A 21,611-nucleotide genomic window follows, 5' to 3' on the forward strand; every position below is an offset into this window, starting at 1 on the left:
TGCTGAGGAGCTTTATATCATCAACTCAAACCGATGTTTGGGAATAGCCCCGTGTCACAGACATGGTAACTCCTAGACGCCTCTGCAGTGTTGAGTTCTGTATACCACAAAGTGATTTTGTTAACGAGCCTGTGACCGCGGCGCGTTGTTGGACCAGCGCCGGACTTTCATCCCTTGAGAAGCCCAGCTAGAGGACAGGAGAGGCTGATTCGGGCACCTACAACAAATTTCATCCACTGGGTCCACTCACATACAACATGCTCTATGGCTCCACTGAGTCTATCCCTATTTGGACCGGGAGGCCTCTCATGAGGAGAGAGGCCGGTACACCACTTTGCAGCCCTGCCACACATGGTTACGGTAATTTCCTAGAATGTAAACTATGTTCTTTATTGATAAGAGATTGCCGCTCGCTTCCTGCTGCACGTAGCACTTTGAATTTGCGTGGGACTTTGCTGCTTGGCGCTCGTGTTGTACCAGAGGAGTGGAACTATTGGGAGAGTTTGTACATCGACGCTGGATTACGGGACTGCGAGGACCAGCATCCTCAGTTTGCTCACAGCTGGTGCCTCTTCCCGTAAGCCCGCGTGCCTGCTCTATATAAATAAGCACCTCCCGCGCAACGCGGGATGCGCCCGGGCGAAGCCCGTGCCAAGGGTGGGCCCGTTTTAGCCCGTTCGAGACCGGGAGAGACCGGACCGGGCCACCCCTCCTTCATGTGCTGCATTGATACACGGACAGTTACAGGTACTTAAACGTTAAGATTTTCCCTGGGATTATTCTCAGAATCATGGCGGGTCGGGAAACAAGGAGTAAATCAACTTTGATGGCTGGCTCTACAGTAGGTACAATGGAAAAATGTATTGTTAGAGCCAATTCCCTTTTATCTCATGAAATTACCATACTGGAACGGCGTCTATCTCCGGAATTAACAACTGTTAAGAGGTCATCACTGGGTGGTATAGCGAATGCTTAAACACCCGAGAGGTGTGTGGACACAACCATAAACGAAGTCCCGGGGTCTGGCGACAGCCTAATAGTAAATGAGACTTCTACAGGGGATAATGTTATATTGTGTAATGATATTGCTCCATCGGATCTGCCGGAGAGTAACTTGTTACTTAATGTTCCTGTTAACTGACAAAATGATAGTCTAGGAAGTGCAAATAACTTGCAATCACGTGGGAACCGGGAGGGGGCGGTACCAAAACGGAAACGGGTGGCTCAAAAACCTGATGGGAGAAAGGCAAAATTAGCTAAGCAATCGAGTTGCCAGATTCCCGAAGGCAGGGCCGCTGTGGATACAGGTGAGTTCACTGCTTACTTAATGGCGGGGTCGCCCTCTTCGATCCAAGGGGACCGAAACATTAATAACTTGGCACCGTCGGGCACAGATCTGACAATTGAAAACCTGAGTGCTTTATTTAAGATCCTTTTCAAACCCCTAGAAGCTAGACTCCTTAAGATCGAAGCAAGATTATCTAGCATTGAGAAGGCTACAGCCGGGGCTGTTGATAGCCTGGCCACGGTTAAAAAGAGGCTGGAAGGGGAAGGAAAGGAGACCATCCAGGGGGAAGTGCAGTTAGTCGGCACCAACCCCAGAGTTAGTTTACCGCAGGTACAACCGTGCCTTCCTGATAGGATTCCCTGTCCTATCAGGAACACAAATTAATCCCCCACTGGTAGCTAAGAAGTCTGCTTTATTAGCAGAACATAAAGAGCAAGAGGGTAATATCAATGGGAACAAATTAAGACCCGACTTGCCCCCTGAAGCTAGCCCCCTTGTAGTTGTTCTAGCAGGAGTTCCTGTACTAGAGGCGGGGGCTAGAGAACCTTTCATATCACTCAAAAATAAGGTTGTCAGTTGGTTGAATAAGAATAGGCCACGAATCCGCGTTCAAGCTAAAAAATCCCTAGGTAGCGGCCTAGTAGTGAGCAATAATCCGGGGCAACCGGCATGGCCATCCCCTGTTTCTAATGACCAGCTTAGTATGGGTGATGCCACAAACTGTGTATCCTTTGAGCTGGGTACGCAGGATCTGTTGAAGTCTACCACTACGGGTTCCATAGTATTTAGGGGGGAGCCGATAATGACATAAATACTGGCTCCCTACTTATACTATCTTGGAACCTGGCCGGGTTAGTTAACAAGTTGGATTGTCCACAGTGGGGATCGTTTATTGATAGAAACAATGTTTGCTTTCTCCAGGAAACATGGGCCAGAGAGGAGAAAATACGTGCCGGTTATGCTTCATTTTTTGTTCCGGCACGCTGGGGGGGCAAGGGACGACCGTCAGGGGGCCTTGTAGTCTGGGTGGGTGTACACCTGGGCTGCAAGGCCAAACACCTGAACACATTATCAGAAGATGTCCAGTGTGTTCTTCTGGAGTGGCCCAATGCATCCAGGCTTGCACTGGTTAATGTGTATTCTAGACCAGTGAACATCACCGGTGAATCAAGAACCATTGAGGAATTGTCTCTATTTTTGAGTTCATTACCTAGTGGTACCCCTTTCGTGGTCGGAGGTGATTTAAATTGTCACTACGAGCCTCTACTGGGTTTGACCCAGGGGGTAGCCACGGATGAAGACGATCAATGGGCAATACCACCAACGGCGGCCCCTTCTCCCAGGGCATGGACGCCATTGGCCATTCAAATCATGACTAACTCTCAAACACTCAATTAGAGCCTGTAACGGACTAGTTCAATCAGATATACCCCCAAAATGTACATTTAATAAGAAAGGGCAGGAGTCGCGCCTGGACTATATACTGGTTGAAACTCGGTCCTGGCCAAAGGTGATTGATTTTAAGGTCATAGAAAGAAGCGACAGTGACCATAACGCATTAATCTTGGAAATATCTTCTCCTGGTATTGTTATAGAGAAGACTAGTGGTAATGACCTGCCGGACTTGAGATTGGTTTTATCCAACGACAGACGTAGAGTCAAGTGGGCTTATTTATTGTCACATCCGAAGAAGGTTTGCGAGCTTTATGCCCGAATTATCCCCACTTTTGAAGAAGCAAGTGAATTAACATTTGATTCACATGCTCCTGACATGCATAACAGGCTTGGGATTCTACATGGTCAACTAACTAATGAGTTGGAAGATGTGTTCAATCCCAGGATCATGAAGAAACTGTCCAAGGGAAAAAGAGCTTCATGGTATAATGCCGCTTGTAGAAAGGCGAAGGCCGATCTAGTGTCTGCCCTAAAAACAAAGATAGAGCGGTGATACAGGCCATGAGAACTGACTACAAGAGCCAAGTCCAACTCGCGAAGGAGTAGGATTGTGATAATTGGACACACTTAACTGATGCTCTTGCAGCTAGAGACTCGCGTAGATTTTGGTCTATTGTAAAAACTGGGTCTGATGAGCCGCTGACGGCCGTTGAGGCTAATATATCAGCTAATGTCTGGGAGGACCACTTCCGGACTTTGTATGCTGGTGATAATGCCGATTCGGAAGGGGAATTGGGCGGGGAGTTGTTGTTGAATTCCATCCCGCAAATTAATGGCGACGATTTTACCATAAAGGAGGTCCCTGCTGCAATTCACAAACTGGCAGCAGGGAAAGCACCGGGGCTGGACAAACTCCCGGGAGACCTTTTCAAGCATGAACCCACAAAATGGGCTCCGTTTTTGTTGGTTATTTATAACGCGATCCAGAGGGGCATGTCGGTACCAGGTACTTGGCTGGGTGCAGAGATTGTCCCTATTTTTAAGAAGGGTTCACCTATGCTCCCAGCCAAGTACAGGCCTATTAGCCTGATCGACGTGTCCCAAAAGATCTTTGGGAGGCTGATCCTTGATCGCCTCCTAGAGTGGATGGAGGAGAATTCCATATTGAGTGATTACCAGGCAGGGTTCAGAAAGAACATATCTACAGTTGATCAAATCTTTCGCCTGTCCCTGCTGTTTTGGAAAACTGTCACAATCGAAGGGGGGGAGTCTATATACGGTTTTTGTGGACCTGCGTGCGGCCTTCGACTTGGTGCCAAGGTGCAATCTATGGTCCGTGCTTGCGGAGATGGGAATTGCTTCCCATATCTTGAACATTCTAATACGGCCTCACCAGGAGAACTTTGCACGATTAAGGTGTGGGAGGAATGGACTGTTGTCTGCCAAGTTCCCCGTTGGCGGGGGGGGGGGGGTAAGACAGGGGTGCGTTTTAGCACCTACCCTGTTTTGCCTCTACGTCAACGGGGTAATTGACCACTTAAACGGGATAACCAACATCGATGCCCCTAAGCTTGCCGGCAGCAGAGTGCCTGCAATCATGTTAGCAGACGACACCCTGCTGCTGTCGAAATCCCCAATGGGGATTCAACGGGTTGGACGGCTTTGAGGCATTTTGTAAGGACCGGGGGCTAGAAATTAACGCCCTTAAAACAAAATTCATGATTTTTAATGCCCCAGCATCCTCTCGTCCTAATCTGAGCATAGGTGATAACAGGTTGGAAAGGGTTCAGATTTTTGAATACTTGGGGGTGACCTTAAATGAAAACATGACCTGGGCCCCCCATCAAATTAAATCCCGACTTAAACTGGCCCAATTATCAGTGGGCATTTTTAAGCTCCCCAATACTTCAACAATTAAACCTGTCCGCCCACCCATTGAGATTTAGAAAATACAGGCCAGGGGGGCAGTTGTATATGGTGGTGAACTTTGGGGACATGAGTGCAGACCCGAGATTATTGTCACAGAAAACAAATTTCTGAGGCAACTTTTAGCCTTGCCTTCTAGCACTCCTTTGTTGCCACTGAGGCTTGATATGGCCCTTAGACCAATAGATGAAGTCCTGGGACTCAAACCCCTAACATTCTGGAGAAGGCTCTGGAGTACACCTGAGCTCCTTAAATATAGGCAGGAACTACTAGAAATTTTAAGGCTAGCAAAAGCGGGCAAAATTCCTTCGTTCAACTATATAAAAAATAAGTTGGGGATTTTGCAATTGTGGACTGACTCGGAGACAGCCTGTACTAGGGTCTCACGAAAGCACCTAGTTAAACTCTATTATGATTGCACACTCTGTATTGAAGACCTTAATTTGCTAAGTGGAACCCTAATTGATTCCTTTTTAAAAGAAAAAGATTTCTACGCATTTGAGTCTGTGCTGGATGACATTTTTCCTATTTTAACCAGAAAGCTGTACCTACAGTGGAGGTATGGAACTCTGCCGATTAGAGCTTTTACTAGCAAATGGAGTACCTCCACTGTAAAATGTTGTCCGGGCTGTAATTATGACTTGGAAAATGACCTGCATATTATGTTTTTCTGCCCGACTTACAAAAAAGCAAGAAGGTATTGGCTTGTGCGGTTGTGCAGAAATTTGGGTTTTAACCATTGTATTCAGGCATATAGAATTCTAAAAACGGACTTATCCCCTATTATATTGTTCGCTGTAGCTAAATTTTTGACAGCATTTTGGATCAAGCACAAGAATTTTATAACCAATGATTAATTTTCAAGCTTTTGTACATGCTTTATTGTATCAAATTTTTAAAACTATTATATCAGATTTTTAATGATGAATTTTAAAACGAATAATTTTAAATGTGCTACTGTTTAATGGGAATTTTTATCATCTTGCTATTGCGTAGATTCTTGTTTTTATGATGATGTTTGTATCTTTTATGGCTAAGTCAGCCGAAATAAAGAAAATAAAGAAAAAGATTTTGTTCCTACGTGTGGATTGCAGCCAGAATTATTGGCTTGATCAGATCTTTTAATGCCTCTTTCTCAATTACATAATCATTGGTCAGATTTAGTTTTAAATAGGGCTGTGTTCCGGCTGAACAAATATGATATTTTAAGGTAACCACCCTCTGAATCTATCCATCTATCCTTTAAAAAAAATAAAACAATAAGGATAATATGAAAAGTTCAGCAGAGAGACCCAAACTAACATCTAAAGGGACCCCGAATGGCAAAGGGAATAGAGTCCTGCCAACTCGAGGAATGAGACTTCTGTTCAGTGTTGCTAGCGCTTCAAGAAGTTGCCACGACTCACCATGTCAAAAGACAAACTTTAACCCACCCAAGGGCATTAGTGCAAATGATGATCCTTCATCAATCGCAGAAAGTTCCTACCAGTATCCCATGCGATGCCACTTGTCTATAGTCAAGCAGGTCATGCTTATTGATATCAGGGTACTGCGGTTGCAGTCTCTGCTAACTCTTGAAATTGATTACTTTTCTAACACTTGAAATTACAACAAGTTCTGGATCCAGGCAGCAGTACAATGCTAATATCCGTAATCTTGGCCTAGAACCTGGTCATGCATTTAAAACCTGTATGTTGCTATTTTCAGGGCATCTGACATCTAATTTGTGCCAAGAGGTGGTGCTATTGCTGCATGCTGTGAGTGGATGAGTGTAAGGACTAAGCATATTCACTGTACAGATAGTAGCATTTTCCTGATGGCCTCTCATGCTCATGCATAATAATTCTAAGTTGTGCCTCTTAGTGCACGAAAGCTGTTTTCTACTCACGTGAGTAATTATGCCTTGTCGTACATTTGCGTGCATTAAGTATGACATTTATAACCCAAATTACTTGCTCACTTTACTGTTGTGATAAAATTAGGGAAAAGTCTTTAAGTAATGGAGTGCCATATTATCACTATATAAAGGGGTGATTGCTCATGCATTGCACCATTTCTGCAGTGTGTAAAATGAAAAAGGTGTTTAGATCTGGTGTAAGAGCGCACCTGTCACATGTGATCGATAGAAAAAGAGCTTTCAGATACACTAAAGAGAGATGGTCTTTGGCTCTTCCCAGATGTTGATTCTGTTGAGGGCAGATTTTGATAGGACAGAAGTTGCATGCTAATGCAGAATTCAGTAGGCCGTAGTTGGTTATGGTGAAAAATTATTGATAAAGGCTTCTGGGCCTTTCTGGTTCTTAATGAAACTTTGTTAGATGACGTAGGTGTATGGTCTTAAGGAAACTTTTTCAGAAGCCTTGGGTATGATGGTGTTAACACTAAAAAGTTACAACAATGTTGTGAAGGTGACTTATTTGTTGTGAAAAGCATATGCGAAAGCAAGTAGGTCTTTGAGGGTGGATTGGAACTGTGTAAAGTTGGTAAACGGGTTTTGCATCACATAGATTTCAGATTGCTGTAATAGGCAAATGACCTGGTGTTGGTTACCTCTCTGACAAAACCCTTGTGGGTAGAAGATTTGCAGTTTGGCTTCTTATCAGGGGCTGTATATTGTTTTTCCGCCTCTTTTTGGACAGCTTTCTAATGTTATGAATGTATGTTTGAGGAAAGCTCAGTATAGTAGGCCTGTGGTAATTATGATGAGGAGCCAGTGATAAATAGTATAGACCTGATTGGTTCATTAGAAAATGTTATGTCGGATGTCATAGGTCAGATCTGTTTAGTATGGAAAAAGCAATACCGGCAGTAGGCCTGACTTGTGTATTATGAAAATCATGTAATATTTAATAGGACTTTAAAGGTGCATTGATACCCATAAATATTACCCTGTGTTAATGCCATTAGGCAGGCATTTTGTTACAAGGAACCCCACAGATAACTGTAGTAAAAAAGGAGTGTGTATAAAACGTTTTAATTGTTTTAAGGAGTTGTGTATATATTTTAATTGCTATTTTTGCTGCTGTTTGCACAAGAGGGAGATGCAGTGTTAATTTCTCGCTTTTGGTTTGCTGTCCAGTTAAAAACTCACCCAAAGTGTGATTTTGGAGTGCGTTTTGCCCAGTGTACTGCTGCTATTGAATTGTTGTTCGCACATATTAGGCCATGCTTTATAATCCCTTTTCTTGCTGCTAAAGCTGAATGTTTTGCTGAGGAAGAAATCTAGATTTTATCAAGTACCTGAACTAGCTGCTACCTATTGCTTCTCCTACATCTTCGTATTTCTTAGGATATGCCTTGCCACTTTATTCTGTTTGTTGTTAACTCTAAACGTGGAATGAGTTTTATGTTTCATTTCTTTTTGTAACAGTTTGTATGCTCTTTTAAGGGACCTCATATGAGTTCCTCATCTTAATAAATATTTGAATTGAATATTAAGAAAGGATTTTGGTGTTGGTTACATCCTTTGACAAACTTTTGGGTGGATTATTTTACATGTCATCATGATTGCTAGACACTCTTAGGAGGGCCTAATGGGTGTAGTTGCCTTCCATGCCCTTGTAATAAAAAAAGAAATGTTCATACATCTATTACATAGAGGGTCCTGTATCAGTAAGCCTTTTTCTGGTTTTTCCACAGTCATTCCCATTCTGCCTCTTCCCATGATGCATTACATAGGGCATTGAGTTAACCCATTTCTGCCATTGGCTATTTTGCCATGTGAGCAGCAGCATTTTGAGATCACATATACACATCCACCAAGAAATTACTGCGTTTTGGTGTTTAGGCCTATAGTTTTGCATTTTTGCCTTCTATAGGCCCCCTTTCATTTATTAGCTTCTCCTTTATTTGTTTTGTATTTTTTTTCAGTTGTGAATAGAGCATCCTGGCGTTCTCCAGACACTCCTACTGGCCTTCTCAATTCACCTGCAGTGTGCTATAGCCTGTGATGCCAGTGTTTCTAAAAAGGTTAGCCACCTTGGGATGGTGTTGCCCATTCTGTATCATTGTGCGGCCATCTTGGACTGGTATTGTGTATAGCTTAATAATGGGGTTTCGCTCCAAATGCCTAACTCGTTCCTTCTAAATGTGACGCTATGTTAAAACTCTAAAACAGCAGTACAATATGTACATTACCAATTCAAGATGACCCCTCCTGCAATTTTGTATTTTATTTGTATATTGCAAGCATATGCAAGCATATGACCGCAGATTTTAGGTCGTGGCACATTTTCTTTTTCCTACTTTTATTCTTTAATTTCTCTTCTATTTGTTTTTTGCATATGCACATCTGTTTTATGGGTGAATGCTGGAATAAGTCAGTGGTTGGATGAATGGATGTGTAAGCGCAAAGATGAGTGATTATGTGATTATATGTTGTATTACTGAGTGCCTCAACTCATCAGTGACTGACGAGGTACTCTCTGTTATAAGCAAGACATATTGGCATTGCCAGCACTTGTTAATAATAATTCTTGCTGTCATTTTGCATCACCATTTTTTGTGGCTGTACTGGGAGCAGTCGCTGATCTAAAAGTTTGTTTTTCACATCTTTTTACATGTTTGCTGGGTTTGCAGAAAGGATTGTGACAAAGAAAAGCGTGCGAAGCTCATGACTGACCTACAGAAACTGCTACATGGTAACATTAAGAGTGTAAGTAGAGATGTCACTGAATAAATCTTGGACCAAGCACTGGTCACAGTAACCACATTATGCACCTGCTCTGCATTATAATATTCAGTGATTCGTTTAATTTACTCTGAAATTAATTAGAAAATAACATCAAAGTAAGCACCCCAATGCAATAAGTATTTTGAATCCTGTGTTTATCAAATTATGTTCCTCCGGACACACAAAGGTACCATCCTGTCTTCGTTCCGACGATCATTATTGTTAATAAGGTCAATCTATCTTTGTCAGCTTAAATGTATCCGCTTTTTCCAGATTCTGCAGTTGTTGATTGTGACCAACCTTCCTGAAAAACGTAAACCATAAGAGTGCTCTGAAACCAAAATGTAGCTTCCCTTCCGATAAAGGGATGACAGGCTTGCAAATATTGCATTCTCCACCAGAACATCTGGTACTGGATTCAGACTCCTTTCTTAATGCATGTTCGGATGCTGACGAATTAAAATGCTTTCTCTGAAATGCAGATCTGTTTAATTGACCTTCCAGAGTTTGAAGTAGGCGAGGAAACCTGATCTAGATGACACTAGAGCAATAATATGGTACCACATAAATTGGTGTTTCCTTGATGCTATGATTAAAAAGGCATCAATGTTCAGACTTGCAGCCCATCCTAAAAGAGGAACACTCCCTCTTTGTTTGACTTCACCACTCATTTGAAAAGTAGGTATTAAATAAACTTCTTTCAGCACCTGTCTGCATCAACTTTCTTCAACATCTTGGTGGACTAACGGGCACCCATTCATATGTGCAGTGCCTGAGGTCTCAAAACATGATTCTTTTTTTTGTTATACTATTATTGTCACAGCTACGGTACATGCATCTAGTGCCTTGACAATCTCCGCTCACTAGGGCTGGTAAATGTGGCATTAAATGTTTCATGTTAGTGGAATTGCAGGTAAAATGCAGGACTTCATATGTATAGACTGATACTATGTGTACATCTACTATCTATCTATCTACTGTACTCCACCAAAAGGAGTAGTTTATAAACTGTTGGACTTGCAGGCTGTTTCTAGATATAGGTTTTTGGTGATTTTCATTTTGTCATTCATATGGCCAAATTGGCTGCAGGCTTCCCCCTGTGACAGGACCTTCCCAATGTTAGGCATTTTAAACTCTAATTCCACAGTAGGTTCTCCAAGGCTACTGCAAACCAGGTCGTTTCAGTCAACAAGTGTAAGTCAGTTCAGTAATTCTACTGATATGTATCTGAGACTTCTCCGATGCGGAGCAGCTGAACTCCTGAATCCGGCTCAGTTTTGTCAACAATAGGCCAAGCATGTGGTCCTGTTGATTGTTGGTGAGCACTTTCCACAGTCTTGTTAATTCTTCGCTAATAAGGACACATGTTTAAAACCGAAATGCACATCACCATCCCCAAACACAGCCATCAGGATCCGAAATCATCCCCCCCCCCCCCCACACACACACACACCCCCACCCAATGGTTTTGCAGACAAATCACATTGCCAATAATAGAACTAGGCTTTGCTGTGACTGGAGGCCAGACCAGGAATTTGGATTTTCCAACTCTGAAATTGTCATGGAAGTCTGAATTGAAAGCCCCAACCAAGACTTCAGTGACGCTCTACAATACAGATGTTGAAACTATCTGTGCATGCACCAACCACTCATTCTGTAATTCTTATTAATCACTCCTAAAACATCTGCCCCGGCCTCCCCATAACATTGCATGTGCTATAGTCTGTGCTGAATCATTGAGTCCCTGAAGTTCTTCTATTATGCCATGTCTACAAAGAGATTTTCTCTTAAGACACGGGTTACCTCTGTGTGTGTTGTGAAATGGTTTCATACTGTAGAGAGTGACATTACATGTTTTGCAAATTGTCGTGTGTCGGTTGTGTGCATCATTTTCTTGAATGTGAAAAAAGTAATTGTTTACAGCCATGAAACTTTTGCTCCCACAGATTGCATTTGCACATGACTCAACCCGTGTTATTCAGTGTTATGTGCAGTTTGGCAATGAGAAGCAGCGTCAGGAGGTCTTTGATGAATTGAAAGGTAATGTTGTACTTGCACTATGGTTCACAAGCGTTGCATTTCCATTAGCATAACTAGCAATCCATTTTAATTCACCAATAATGATTTTTGGCCAAGAATGTTTTGAGGGGTAACTTAAGATGGTGTAGAGGTAAACTTGTGAATGGGACAAGCTTGTTAGTTAAGCTGATCTTGGTACATGAACGCATCAATAAAACTCTGAGAAGAGTATCTTAGCTGGGTGAACAGGAACTACACTGAGTAGTTAGATGCTGAGGAAAAGTGCTTTCTAACAACACTCAGCAAGCAAGAATGATGAAAAAAGAAACCATGAAACTAGTAGTTTTAGTACCATAATGTACACTAGGTCCCACTATAGGTCTTAGCTTAATGCTCCTTGGATTTAGCACAATACTTGGAGGAAATTGCGCTACCTGCTCATAAACAATGTAACAGGATTGTGTTTATGGGTTTGGACCTTATGGCACACATAGTGAATGTTGCATTAGATGGAATCAAACATGAGTTGTGGAGAGAGACTGATTTCTTCTCATAAAATATCAACTTTTGATTGTAAACAAATGAAACACTAAATACCTCTACTAAGTTGAGACTGTTGAATGATAAGAGATTGCTTGACCAGAAATCAAGCCACATATCTCTGAATAAAGAAATGGCACAACAGAGTAAGGGAAAGAGAGAACACTGATGTAACAAAGGAGATCACATGAGTAACCCGGATGTTTGCAGCAGAAGTAGATGGGTAAGACAAAAGGGGAAGATGCTTGGTTTAGTAGCACAAGTGAGTGGCAAAAGCACATGAAATAAATTGCAGACTGACACAGATCGATGAATGATAAAAGTACAATATAGAGATAGCTATGAGGAAGATCTATAAAAATAAGAAGTTGTCCCAAAGCCAAATAAATTGAGAATGGGGCAGGGAATATAAATTTAAAGACAGATGGGAATTCATGGAGAGCACAACACAGGCAAGGAATACACCAGATGAAGTGGGAGCAGAAATTAGCCCTGTCAACATAAGAGAGCTTGGCTTTACAAGGAGATTTCACGTCAAGTACATAGAGCCCAGCATGAGAAAGTAATTAATGAACAATAATCTTCGGACTTTTTCACTCCCTGGATATGGGCACCGGAGGAGGTAGCATGCTTGTTCGCATATACAGATACAGCTTTTAAAACAATTTTTTTTTTGTTTTCTCTGTAGAACGTTTGGTTGAGTTGAGCAAGTCTAGGTATGGCAGAAATATTGTGAAGAAGTTTCTCATGTATGGGTAAGTATATGTCCTGGGACTGTTTGCTTAGTCTACACTTGTAAGAAAAAAGGCATGTTTCATGCTGGACAGGAAAAGATGGACAAATTGGCCCTGGGACGAGACCAAATATATAATGCACACAGTGGTTGGTTACATCTCCTTTTATTGCTCTCTTCACTCTGTGTAGGCCAGTAAAGTGTATTTGGATTAATGCCATGCATTCCTGTTTGTCCCTTGGAAAATTAGATGTGTGCACACTCCTCCTAGTTTTTGAGGCTCCACAAGATTAAATCAATGCATGGGTAAATAATGCCACACGTTGTAGATGGAGATTGTAAATCCTTGTTGGCTTACGTTTTCAAGTGAGGGCAAAATATAAATTATTGTACTGCTGTTTTTATGCGGAGGGTGGATGGAATACAGAGGAAGCCCATATGGGAAGAGGGCTTCCCAATATGCACCTCCCGGCTGTAATACAACATCTAGTGCCACCAATAAAACGTACCAAACCAGACTCCCCAGCACCACACAGCCAGATCTAACAACACAGCATGAAAAGCCATGGAAAAATGGCTTTACTGTGCCCCTTATAAAGACCACTGTTGGCACACCATCACCAAATTGTCATTCAATCAACACAACTTCCATTGAAAATGTGGTGTGCTGCACCACAGACAATGTAGCTTGAAGAAGTTATCATTTTACAGAGTGAGTGTATGATTGAGTGAATGCACGTTGTGGTTAAGTCACAAGTGATGGATTAGATTTGGAGTTTGACATAGCCCTGTATGATTCAAACTTGTTGGCTCCACAGGTGACAACACAAGGACCTAGCCTACAGGTGATGATCTTATTGAATAATACTCAATAGTAACAGTGTACGCCATTGGGATTTCCTGCTGGGTCCTTTGTGGTATGAATGATAATTAATGATCTTGATTGGTCAGGAAGCTTAAGTGGTGTATCTTAAGTCTGCCTGCCTGTTTAGTGAATGTTATATGAAAAAATAATATAAATGAGTAGCTGCCCTGCTGCACACGATTTGTATACTACACTGCTAAGTGGACAATGGGTGAGGGGTTCAAGGGATGGGGGCATGCACCAGGGAAGGTAGCCTAAGTGGTGAACAGTTGCGCACTTAGTTTGCCTGATTTGCTGGTGGATGTTCCAGTGTAATGTTGACTTCCAACTTTTGGTATTCTGAATGGTCTTGCCCGCTGTGACTTCAACTCATTGGAATCCAGAAAGAGGACTCCCCTCCAGACAACGCTGTCTTGGTACACAAGTGACAAAAAGTGTTTCCTGTTTACACTAGAAGTTTTGCTATTCATGGCTGTTCCAAGTGTGATCAGGAACCACGCCCTACCTCCATAAATTAATAAAAACTATTCAGGGGCACCATAGGTTACCCAACAGCAATACAGCTTCACACAATATTGCATCATACAACACCCCACATTACACTTCACTTACATAGTGTGCACAACTAGCGTAAGACACTGGGTGATGAACACCCTTTTTTCTCTAGAAGCATGAGACCAACAATATACACCTTGTGGTCCTGATCTATAAGGTGATGCACATAAATTAAAAAAAAAAAACAGACACTTGTTTCACATGGCTGGATTCGCTGAGATGCAAACATATAAGGAACTTCACGCTTCCAATTCCTCCCCTTAAAATTGCCATCAGAGTGACTCACTTCCTCTTCCAATTATATGCTTGCTTTTCGGCAAACATTATTTCCAGAATTGCTTTCACTACAGAAAACGACAAATGGTAGCACCTTGTTCTCCTTCTCCTTTTGCTCTTTGTCAAAACTCGCCCAAAGCCAGACCAGTACTCTCGCCAATAATCAGCACCATCAGTACCCGATCTGTGCAAGCTCACATGCTGGTTTCAGCTCCATTTGTCTTAGGCAAATCTGCCATCTCAAGGAAACTGCTTCTGTTTTGGGACTGTGCACAAAGAGATGTGGCCTGGTGTGCCTTAAGTTTTTTCTTCAAGAGTCCATTGTTGTGGGATTCATTTACTATACCAACTGTTGGCATTCCCAGTACCAAATGAAATTTGGTGTGAACAGGAGAGACTAGGTGCAAACAACAACTAGGTCAGTTAGGATTGTGGGTGGCTTCTTTCTGAAAAGCATCTGCACTTCAGGCAGGCTAGATTTAATTATTTAAAACACATAACATTTTGATCATTCAACAAATTATTCCCTTGTATTTCTCATACACTATTACCTGCATGCTACAGGTAGAAATCAAGGAAATAGGGTTTCATTTTTATTCATATCGTACATTTAAAAGCTGGGTGTGGAAAAAAATGTCCTAGAACCCACACTTGAACTTTGTACAGTGTTGTAAAGCTTTGACCTCCAATTACATTTGACTTCCCAAAGTGCTAATATGATAACTTCAGAGTATTTTAATTTTCAAAGCAGTGCACTTTTAACTAGGCTCTAGTCTACAGACCTCAGCTACTCTAGAGTTCAAGATACCAGATGTAAAGAGCAGAAAATGGAAGGAAAGGTCCAAATTATGGATTTCCTCAAGTTGACTTTTTTGTGAAAGTCCAATCCTAATAAAGTTCTATCATCCTATGTTCTTTGTCCTTCTAGTAAAAGGACGAATATATTGAATGAGAAACGAATAGACTGAAAAGAAGGCCATGTCATGTATGCTTTGGATGTGCTATTTTCACAAAATGTTGACATTTTGAGTGTTGGCAGTTTGCACCCCTGCATCCTAGACGCCCAGGGAAAACTACCAGTCTCTGAAATGTTTGAAGACTTGAGGGAAACCACATTTGTGTGGTTTAAGGTGGTCCTGTTCAAAATGCTCAGTGTAAGAAGCTGGCTCTCTATGTAGTGTACCAAAATCAGGTGCACTGTGCAGTCTCTCCACGTATCCCTTATTAGTGTACAGGGCTTGCTTTAGCAATCCCAAGGTGCTGTATTGGTGGGAGTATGGTTGAGCAGCCTTAGGCTTATCAGAGGTGAGGGTTAGGCATTTGTTACACACACAGCCTCAGTAAATTAGACCCACATTCAATAAGGTAATGTAACACCAGTTTTGAAAAATTACATACATTTTTATATTTATTTAGACACCAAGATCTACGAAATTAAGTAAGTAGATTTCAAGCTGGTGATTTTCAGGCACTTAGAAAATACAGCTGTCAGATTTCAGGCAAGAGCGTCAAACGCGGTAATGTTATCCTATGGGAGAAACATACGCAGTATAGGGCCACCTGCAAACTATGTACAAGGTAGTTTTTCTGGACTTAAGGCAAGTAGGGGCTAAGGTCCTTAGAACCAACAGCAGTTTTGGGTTACCTGCCCTGGTGTGTCCGGGTGCTGGTTGCATGATTGGCCTCGAACTCGACAACTGAAGTCTTTTAGAGAAACCTATAAGGGAAAAGGCTGCAATTGTGGACTTGAGGACAAGTCTGTCAGAACCCATGTGTGGAGGGGGGGGGGGGGGAGGAGAGAGAGTGTTCTTGAGGGTCTCTGGCTGAAGGGTGCACTGTCCGTAGGCTCAAGCTCAGGCTGGGGGGTTAGGGTCAGATGTTTCGTCTGGCTGGTCGCTTGCATTGAAGGCTCCCACTTTTGGGGTCGACCTGGTGTTTGGGGCAAAACAGGACAGCAGGGCCACTCTTGATGGCCTCTCGGTTGCTGACGTCCCACATCGGTAGTCCGTTTTGGAGGTGTTGGTGTCCGGGCTGGACACTGAGCAATCCTTGCTTGCTGTAAGGGGTTCGGTACCCTGGGTATTTTGTGCAGGACTACTGGGGGTCCTGGTATCTACAAACTTGGTGGGGAGACGGATCTGACCTCCTAAAGCATGGTGACCTCCTCAGCGGCTGCTGCGTCGGTGGACCCAAGGGTCAGCGGATCGTGAACCATACATTGCGGTCAGTGGGTGCACGGACGTGGCTCCTCCACTTCAAGGGAGATGCTGACAGGTCGGCAAAGTGCTGGCAGCTGCAGGACAAGTCTGGTATTTGCAATTGTTGAGACAGAAGCAGACAGGGTTTGCCGCCAAGTCCACAGCTAGTCTACAATTCTTGTGTTCTTTGGCTCTTCTTTGTCTTTCTTTTTTGGTCAAGTGAATCAGAGTTCCTGGTTTCAGGGGTCCACCTAAATACTCAATTTAGGGGCACTGAGGGAGTGAAGGGCAGGGGCCAATGGGCTACTTACCCTTGGGGCCACCGCACCCCCTATAAGCCCACTTCCTGTAGGGAGTCTGCATAACCCTGTCCCAGAGTTCCTAATTCCAGCAAAAACAAGATGATTGAATACTTCTTGTCTGGAGTACATCAGGTAGCCCACCTTAGGAGTGTGACTAGCTTGGTGGTGCAACACGTCTACTGCATAGCTAATTTTCCACCTGTCCTGGTGCTAAATGGGCCTCAGGGAAGGGGGTGGCATCTCCCAGGTCTGGGGGATGCCTGGGTAGCGTATCAAAGGCGGCATGGGTTTGAAATACCTTGCCTTGATATGCTAAATCACTAGTCATCCTGCTCGAAGGGGTGTGATCAACTTCCTCCGGAACAAGCATTGTTCTTGGCATCAAAGAGCGTGGGTTGCCACCTGTAGGGGGGTCAGAAATGTGTCTGTGATGGCAGGCTGGACAATACCAGTCTGAAAACTACTAGTCCTCTAGCATGCTGGCTGAGGGCACCTCTAACATGCCCTCTGGGTGCAGTTCATAATAAGTCCAATAATGGACTCCGTATGGAACTCTTAATGACCAGTGTCCAGTACATATACTTAAGTTGGCTTTCCTATTCACTGGTACCATCTAGTACTTTAACTAAACAGTTCAGGGACATATCTGCTCATGCAGTTATTTCCTCACATGTAATGTAATGTAATGCACTCTGCCTTTGGGCTACAATGCCTACTGTATTGGGTGACTTACATATATCAGATAAAGTGACTTTGGCACGCCACACAGTGAATGGGCCATGCCGTGTTTTCACTGATGCTTTGCACCATGACGCGTAGTTTGCATGTGATTTGTATGTGCGTCCCTTAGGGTGGCATAACGCATGTTGCAGCCCTTATTGACCCTCCTTAGTACCCTGCCCTAGGTATGGCGTACCATTTACTAGGGCCGTATAGAGGTGCTAAGGTCCTTGCCAGTTGGGTTACAATTAGACTTTAAATTGTTTTAGGGTAGAGAGCCTGGCACTGAGAGCTGGTTGGTTACCAGGCCTCCGTGCACTGCCGGAGTTGAAAACCAGCATCTAATATTCAAAAGGGAAACTAAAAGTGGGGGGATCACTGCAACAAAATTCCAGTTTCCTATACCCAGCAACTGTTAAACTATTGCTAAAATGTTACTTTCTTTACATTTAAGAGCCACAAATGCTGAAAAAGTCCTTCAATCCTGCATTCTGCATTCTTCATAAAAAAAGCAATTCCATATGTGGATTGCTCTTGGGAGAGCAATGGGCCAGAATCAGCTCTTGCTGGCTTCATTTTGGAAGTGTCATTTTGACGCACAATTCTGCAAGTGGTGTGTCACTAGTTTTAGGACTGAGTTGTTCAGATTAATGTGCCACCCTTGTATACTTTTGAAAAATATGGAGAACCAGGGGGTATCCAGGGATGCAGGGCTTGCGTGGAAAGCATCAGCGTTTCTTACCCAGAATGTCATGCCCCTCAAACACAAAACGAACACTATTGTCTCATGAAAATGCACTATACAAAATATGTGCTGCCAGCCCGAGAAGTACTTCCACCATCCTGTTTTCTCACAATTCTTTAAACATGTGGTTGGGTACACTACAAAAAGAGAAGCTGTTCACAATCTCCAAAACAGAGGAGGCATTCAGTGTTTTTTGAAAGACATTTAGCATGTGGAATATCTGTTTTTTTTGGTCCTTGGTAGTCCTTGTTTCCCAAGTTTTGAACCCAAAGCCAAAAACACTAGGGCACTGGGCAAACAGAATATTTCTGAATAGATACCTTATCTTCTGATTTTCTTCATTTTACGAAGTTCAGGTGGACAATCCTACATGCAGTTTAGTCACCGCATGATTATCCACAGGTGCCTTATTGGATGTGAAAAGTTGAAATGGCTCACCTGGGCCTGTAGGTGGTTCGGTTGCTCTAATTTTAAAATTGTGCATCTTTCGATTTGTTGACACAGAGCTATATATTGTTTTGCTTTGCTTCAGTGTAGTATGTGCCGCTCGTGATGTTCATGAGGATCTTAAAGTTAAAGGGGTGCCTGTCCGTGTGGTTTGGAATCTGTGCCCGCCTCTGTTCTTGTTTCCATTTGTGATTGATTGCCTTTAGTGTTTAAGAAATGAATGGGAACATCTTACACACCTGGATTCCACAATGCATGTTGGATTCCTCTTCATTTTCTGCTCCTGGGATGGGTACGAATGTGTGGCCACTCTTCAGAGGGAGTCTTCTCTTTACAGTTTCAGAACTACGTACCAAAAGCCTCACGTCTGTTTCTTGAGCTCCTCACGATCCTTACTCCTGTTTTGATCAAGGGAGTTTATGATACGGATTCACTCTGTCCTGTTCAGACTCTAAAAAGGTCCCTGTTTTGGGATTCCAGCACTTTAACTACTGCCCTGCTTCTGATAAGGTTATGCCTGATTTCTGCTTTGTAGTCCCTTTAGAAGACTTTGTATCTTTTTTTTTTTTTTTTTTGGCAGGAGTTATATATTTTTTTTTTGTTTAAGAAATTTTTATTAAGCATTGAAAAGTAATACAAAAAAGCATGTCATGAAAAATTAGAAAAAAGTACATATGAATATAAAGATAAATGACATAGTCCAGAGGAATTTGTATATGGAAAAGAAGGGTAGAAAGAAGTAGAGAAAGGAAAGAGGGAAAGAGAGAAAAGAGGAAAGCAGAAGAGAAGAAAAGAGTAGAGAAGAGAAAGAGGAGAAAGGGTAGGTAACTAGAGGGATCATGAGGGATGAGGAGCACGCGGTAAGGGAGAAGGATTAGAGGAAAGATAGGAAGTGAAGGGAAGCCATAGCAGATCGGATTTAATTTTCAGAGGAACAGAGGTGGAGGAAGCAATAGAAATTCTGTGTTCATCACAAATATAATTCCACCATGTGTGGACCGAGAGTTGTGAACTGTCTTTCCAACACGATAAAATAACTTTAAATGCAAGAGCAATAAATAGGTCTAACAATTTAGCAGAAGAGGGTGTAACAATATTAATATCTTCAGATAAAGAACCTAGAAATATGCGTAAAAAAGATAATGTGGAGGAAATAGATAACATTTTCATACATATAGACCAAACATCAGTCCAAAAGGAGAAAACGGGGGAACATTCATAAAGTTGGTGGTGTAGAGTGCCTGTAACTTTGAAACAGGACCAACATAAAGGAGAAGAGGTTGGAGAAAATTTATGAATAGTAACCGGGGTAATAACAACTCTATGATATAAAAAAAGTAAGGATTGAGTAATGCGTGCAGCAACAGAGACTTTGAAAATCCTAGACCATAAACGATCCCACATTACAATGTCAAGGGAGACATCCAGATCATTCTCCCAAGCAGTCTCTACTTTAGATTTAGAGCGAACAGAAGAATTGGACAGTAAAAGTGAATATACAAGAGCAGCCTTAGGGAGTTGAGTAGAGAAAAGAGGATAAAGTGGAGTGACAGGAGTGAAGGAAGAAAAAGAGTCGGAGGAAAAAGGTAGAGAGGATAAGTGAGATTGAATAGCAGATGTTATTATAGAATATTCAGAGAAAAATGAGGAAGGTAAATTAAACATGGTTTGCAATACTGGAAAGGAAATAAGAGAGGAATCAAGGAAAAATTGATGTACAAACAGTATATCCTTTTCTTTCCAGTGTTTAAAATAGAACGATTTACCTTTATATCTAAGGAATTTGTTATACCAAACTACAGAGGATAAAAAACATTGCAGAGGGGAAAGATTAGAGGAAAAAACATTTTGCAACAGGGATTGGGAATACTTCAAAATGGGATATTTGGATATAAAAGTACAATTTGACATAAAAGTAATATGCTGAAAGGAGAAATCTTTTAAAAGAGAGCGTTCCAGAAGAACCCACTTAGGGACAGGAGCATCTAGGAAGTTGTAAGCCAAGGAGAAGGATTGTTTGATCAAAAAGGCAGAATGGTATGAGCCAAAATCAGGAAACCGAACACCACCTTCATTTTTAGGATGGATCAACTTAGGTAAACCAATACAGGGATGCTTATTATTCCACAAAAATTTTGTACATACAGAATTAATACGTGAAAAATAGGATTTGGGAATTTTGAAAGGGAGCATAGAAACAGTATATAAAACATGTGGGGTAATCATCATTTTGATGGTGTCCAGTCTACCCCACCAGGATAGAAATAAGGGGGACCAAATTTGCAGAAGGGATTGAATTTTACTAGTCAATGAATCAAAGGTTAATTTAAGGGTGTCTTTCAGAGAGGAAGAGAACCATATACCAAGGTACTTAATTTTTGATGGGCACCATGCAAAATCAGTATCACTGAACATGTATTGGAAGCACAGCGAGTTAAGGGGTAGAACTTCCGTTTTGGATAAATTAAGCTTATAACCTGATATGGAGGAATACAACTGAACTTCATGCAAAAAGGGTGGAAGGGAAGATTCGGGATTAGACATGTAAATGAGGACATCAGCAGCATACGCTGATAATTTAACATCGACAGAGGAAAATGTTATACCAGTAATATCAGGGTTGGAACGAATTCGCTGAAGAAAAGGCTCAAGACATAAAATAAATAATAAAGGGGAAAGGGGACAACCTTGTCTTGTGCCTCTGGACAAAGAAAAGAATCTGGAAAATTGGTTGTTAACAAAAATACTGGCACGGGGGGAAGAATAAAGGAGCTTAACCAAGGATATAAAATTTGGGCCAAAACCAAACCAATGAAGGGTACGGAACATATATTGCCAATTAATACGGTCGAAAGCTTTTTCAGCATCCAAAGAACGGGCTGCCAACGGGGTTGTGACATTTTTACTGTGAGCAAGGACATTGGAAAAAA

At 42.1% G+C, this 21,611-nt stretch overlaps 1 protein-coding gene across 2 annotated transcripts in view; it reads left to right on the forward strand.

Annotated features, from left to right (window-relative positions):
* PUM3 (pumilio RNA binding family member 3) overlaps positions 1 to 21,611 on the forward strand; it is a 320,840-nt gene that overhangs the window by 96,540 nt on the left and 202,689 nt on the right. For both annotated transcript variants that reach the window (XM_086961213.1, XM_086961214.1), the window contains exons 5-7: positions 9,188 to 9,263; positions 11,228 to 11,321; positions 12,529 to 12,595. In XM_086961213.1, coding sequence (XP_086817339.1) covers positions 9,188 to 9,263; positions 11,228 to 11,321; positions 12,529 to 12,595 — 237 coding nt within the window. The remainder of the gene's footprint in view (positions 1 to 9,187; positions 9,264 to 11,227; positions 11,322 to 12,528; positions 12,596 to 21,611) is intronic.

This window comes from Lissotriton vulgaris, chromosome 3_1, assembly GCF_964263255.1.
Source record: "Lissotriton vulgaris chromosome 3_1, aLisVul1.2, whole genome shotgun sequence".
Lineage (NCBI taxonomy): Eukaryota > Metazoa > Chordata > Amphibia > Caudata > Salamandridae > Lissotriton > Lissotriton vulgaris.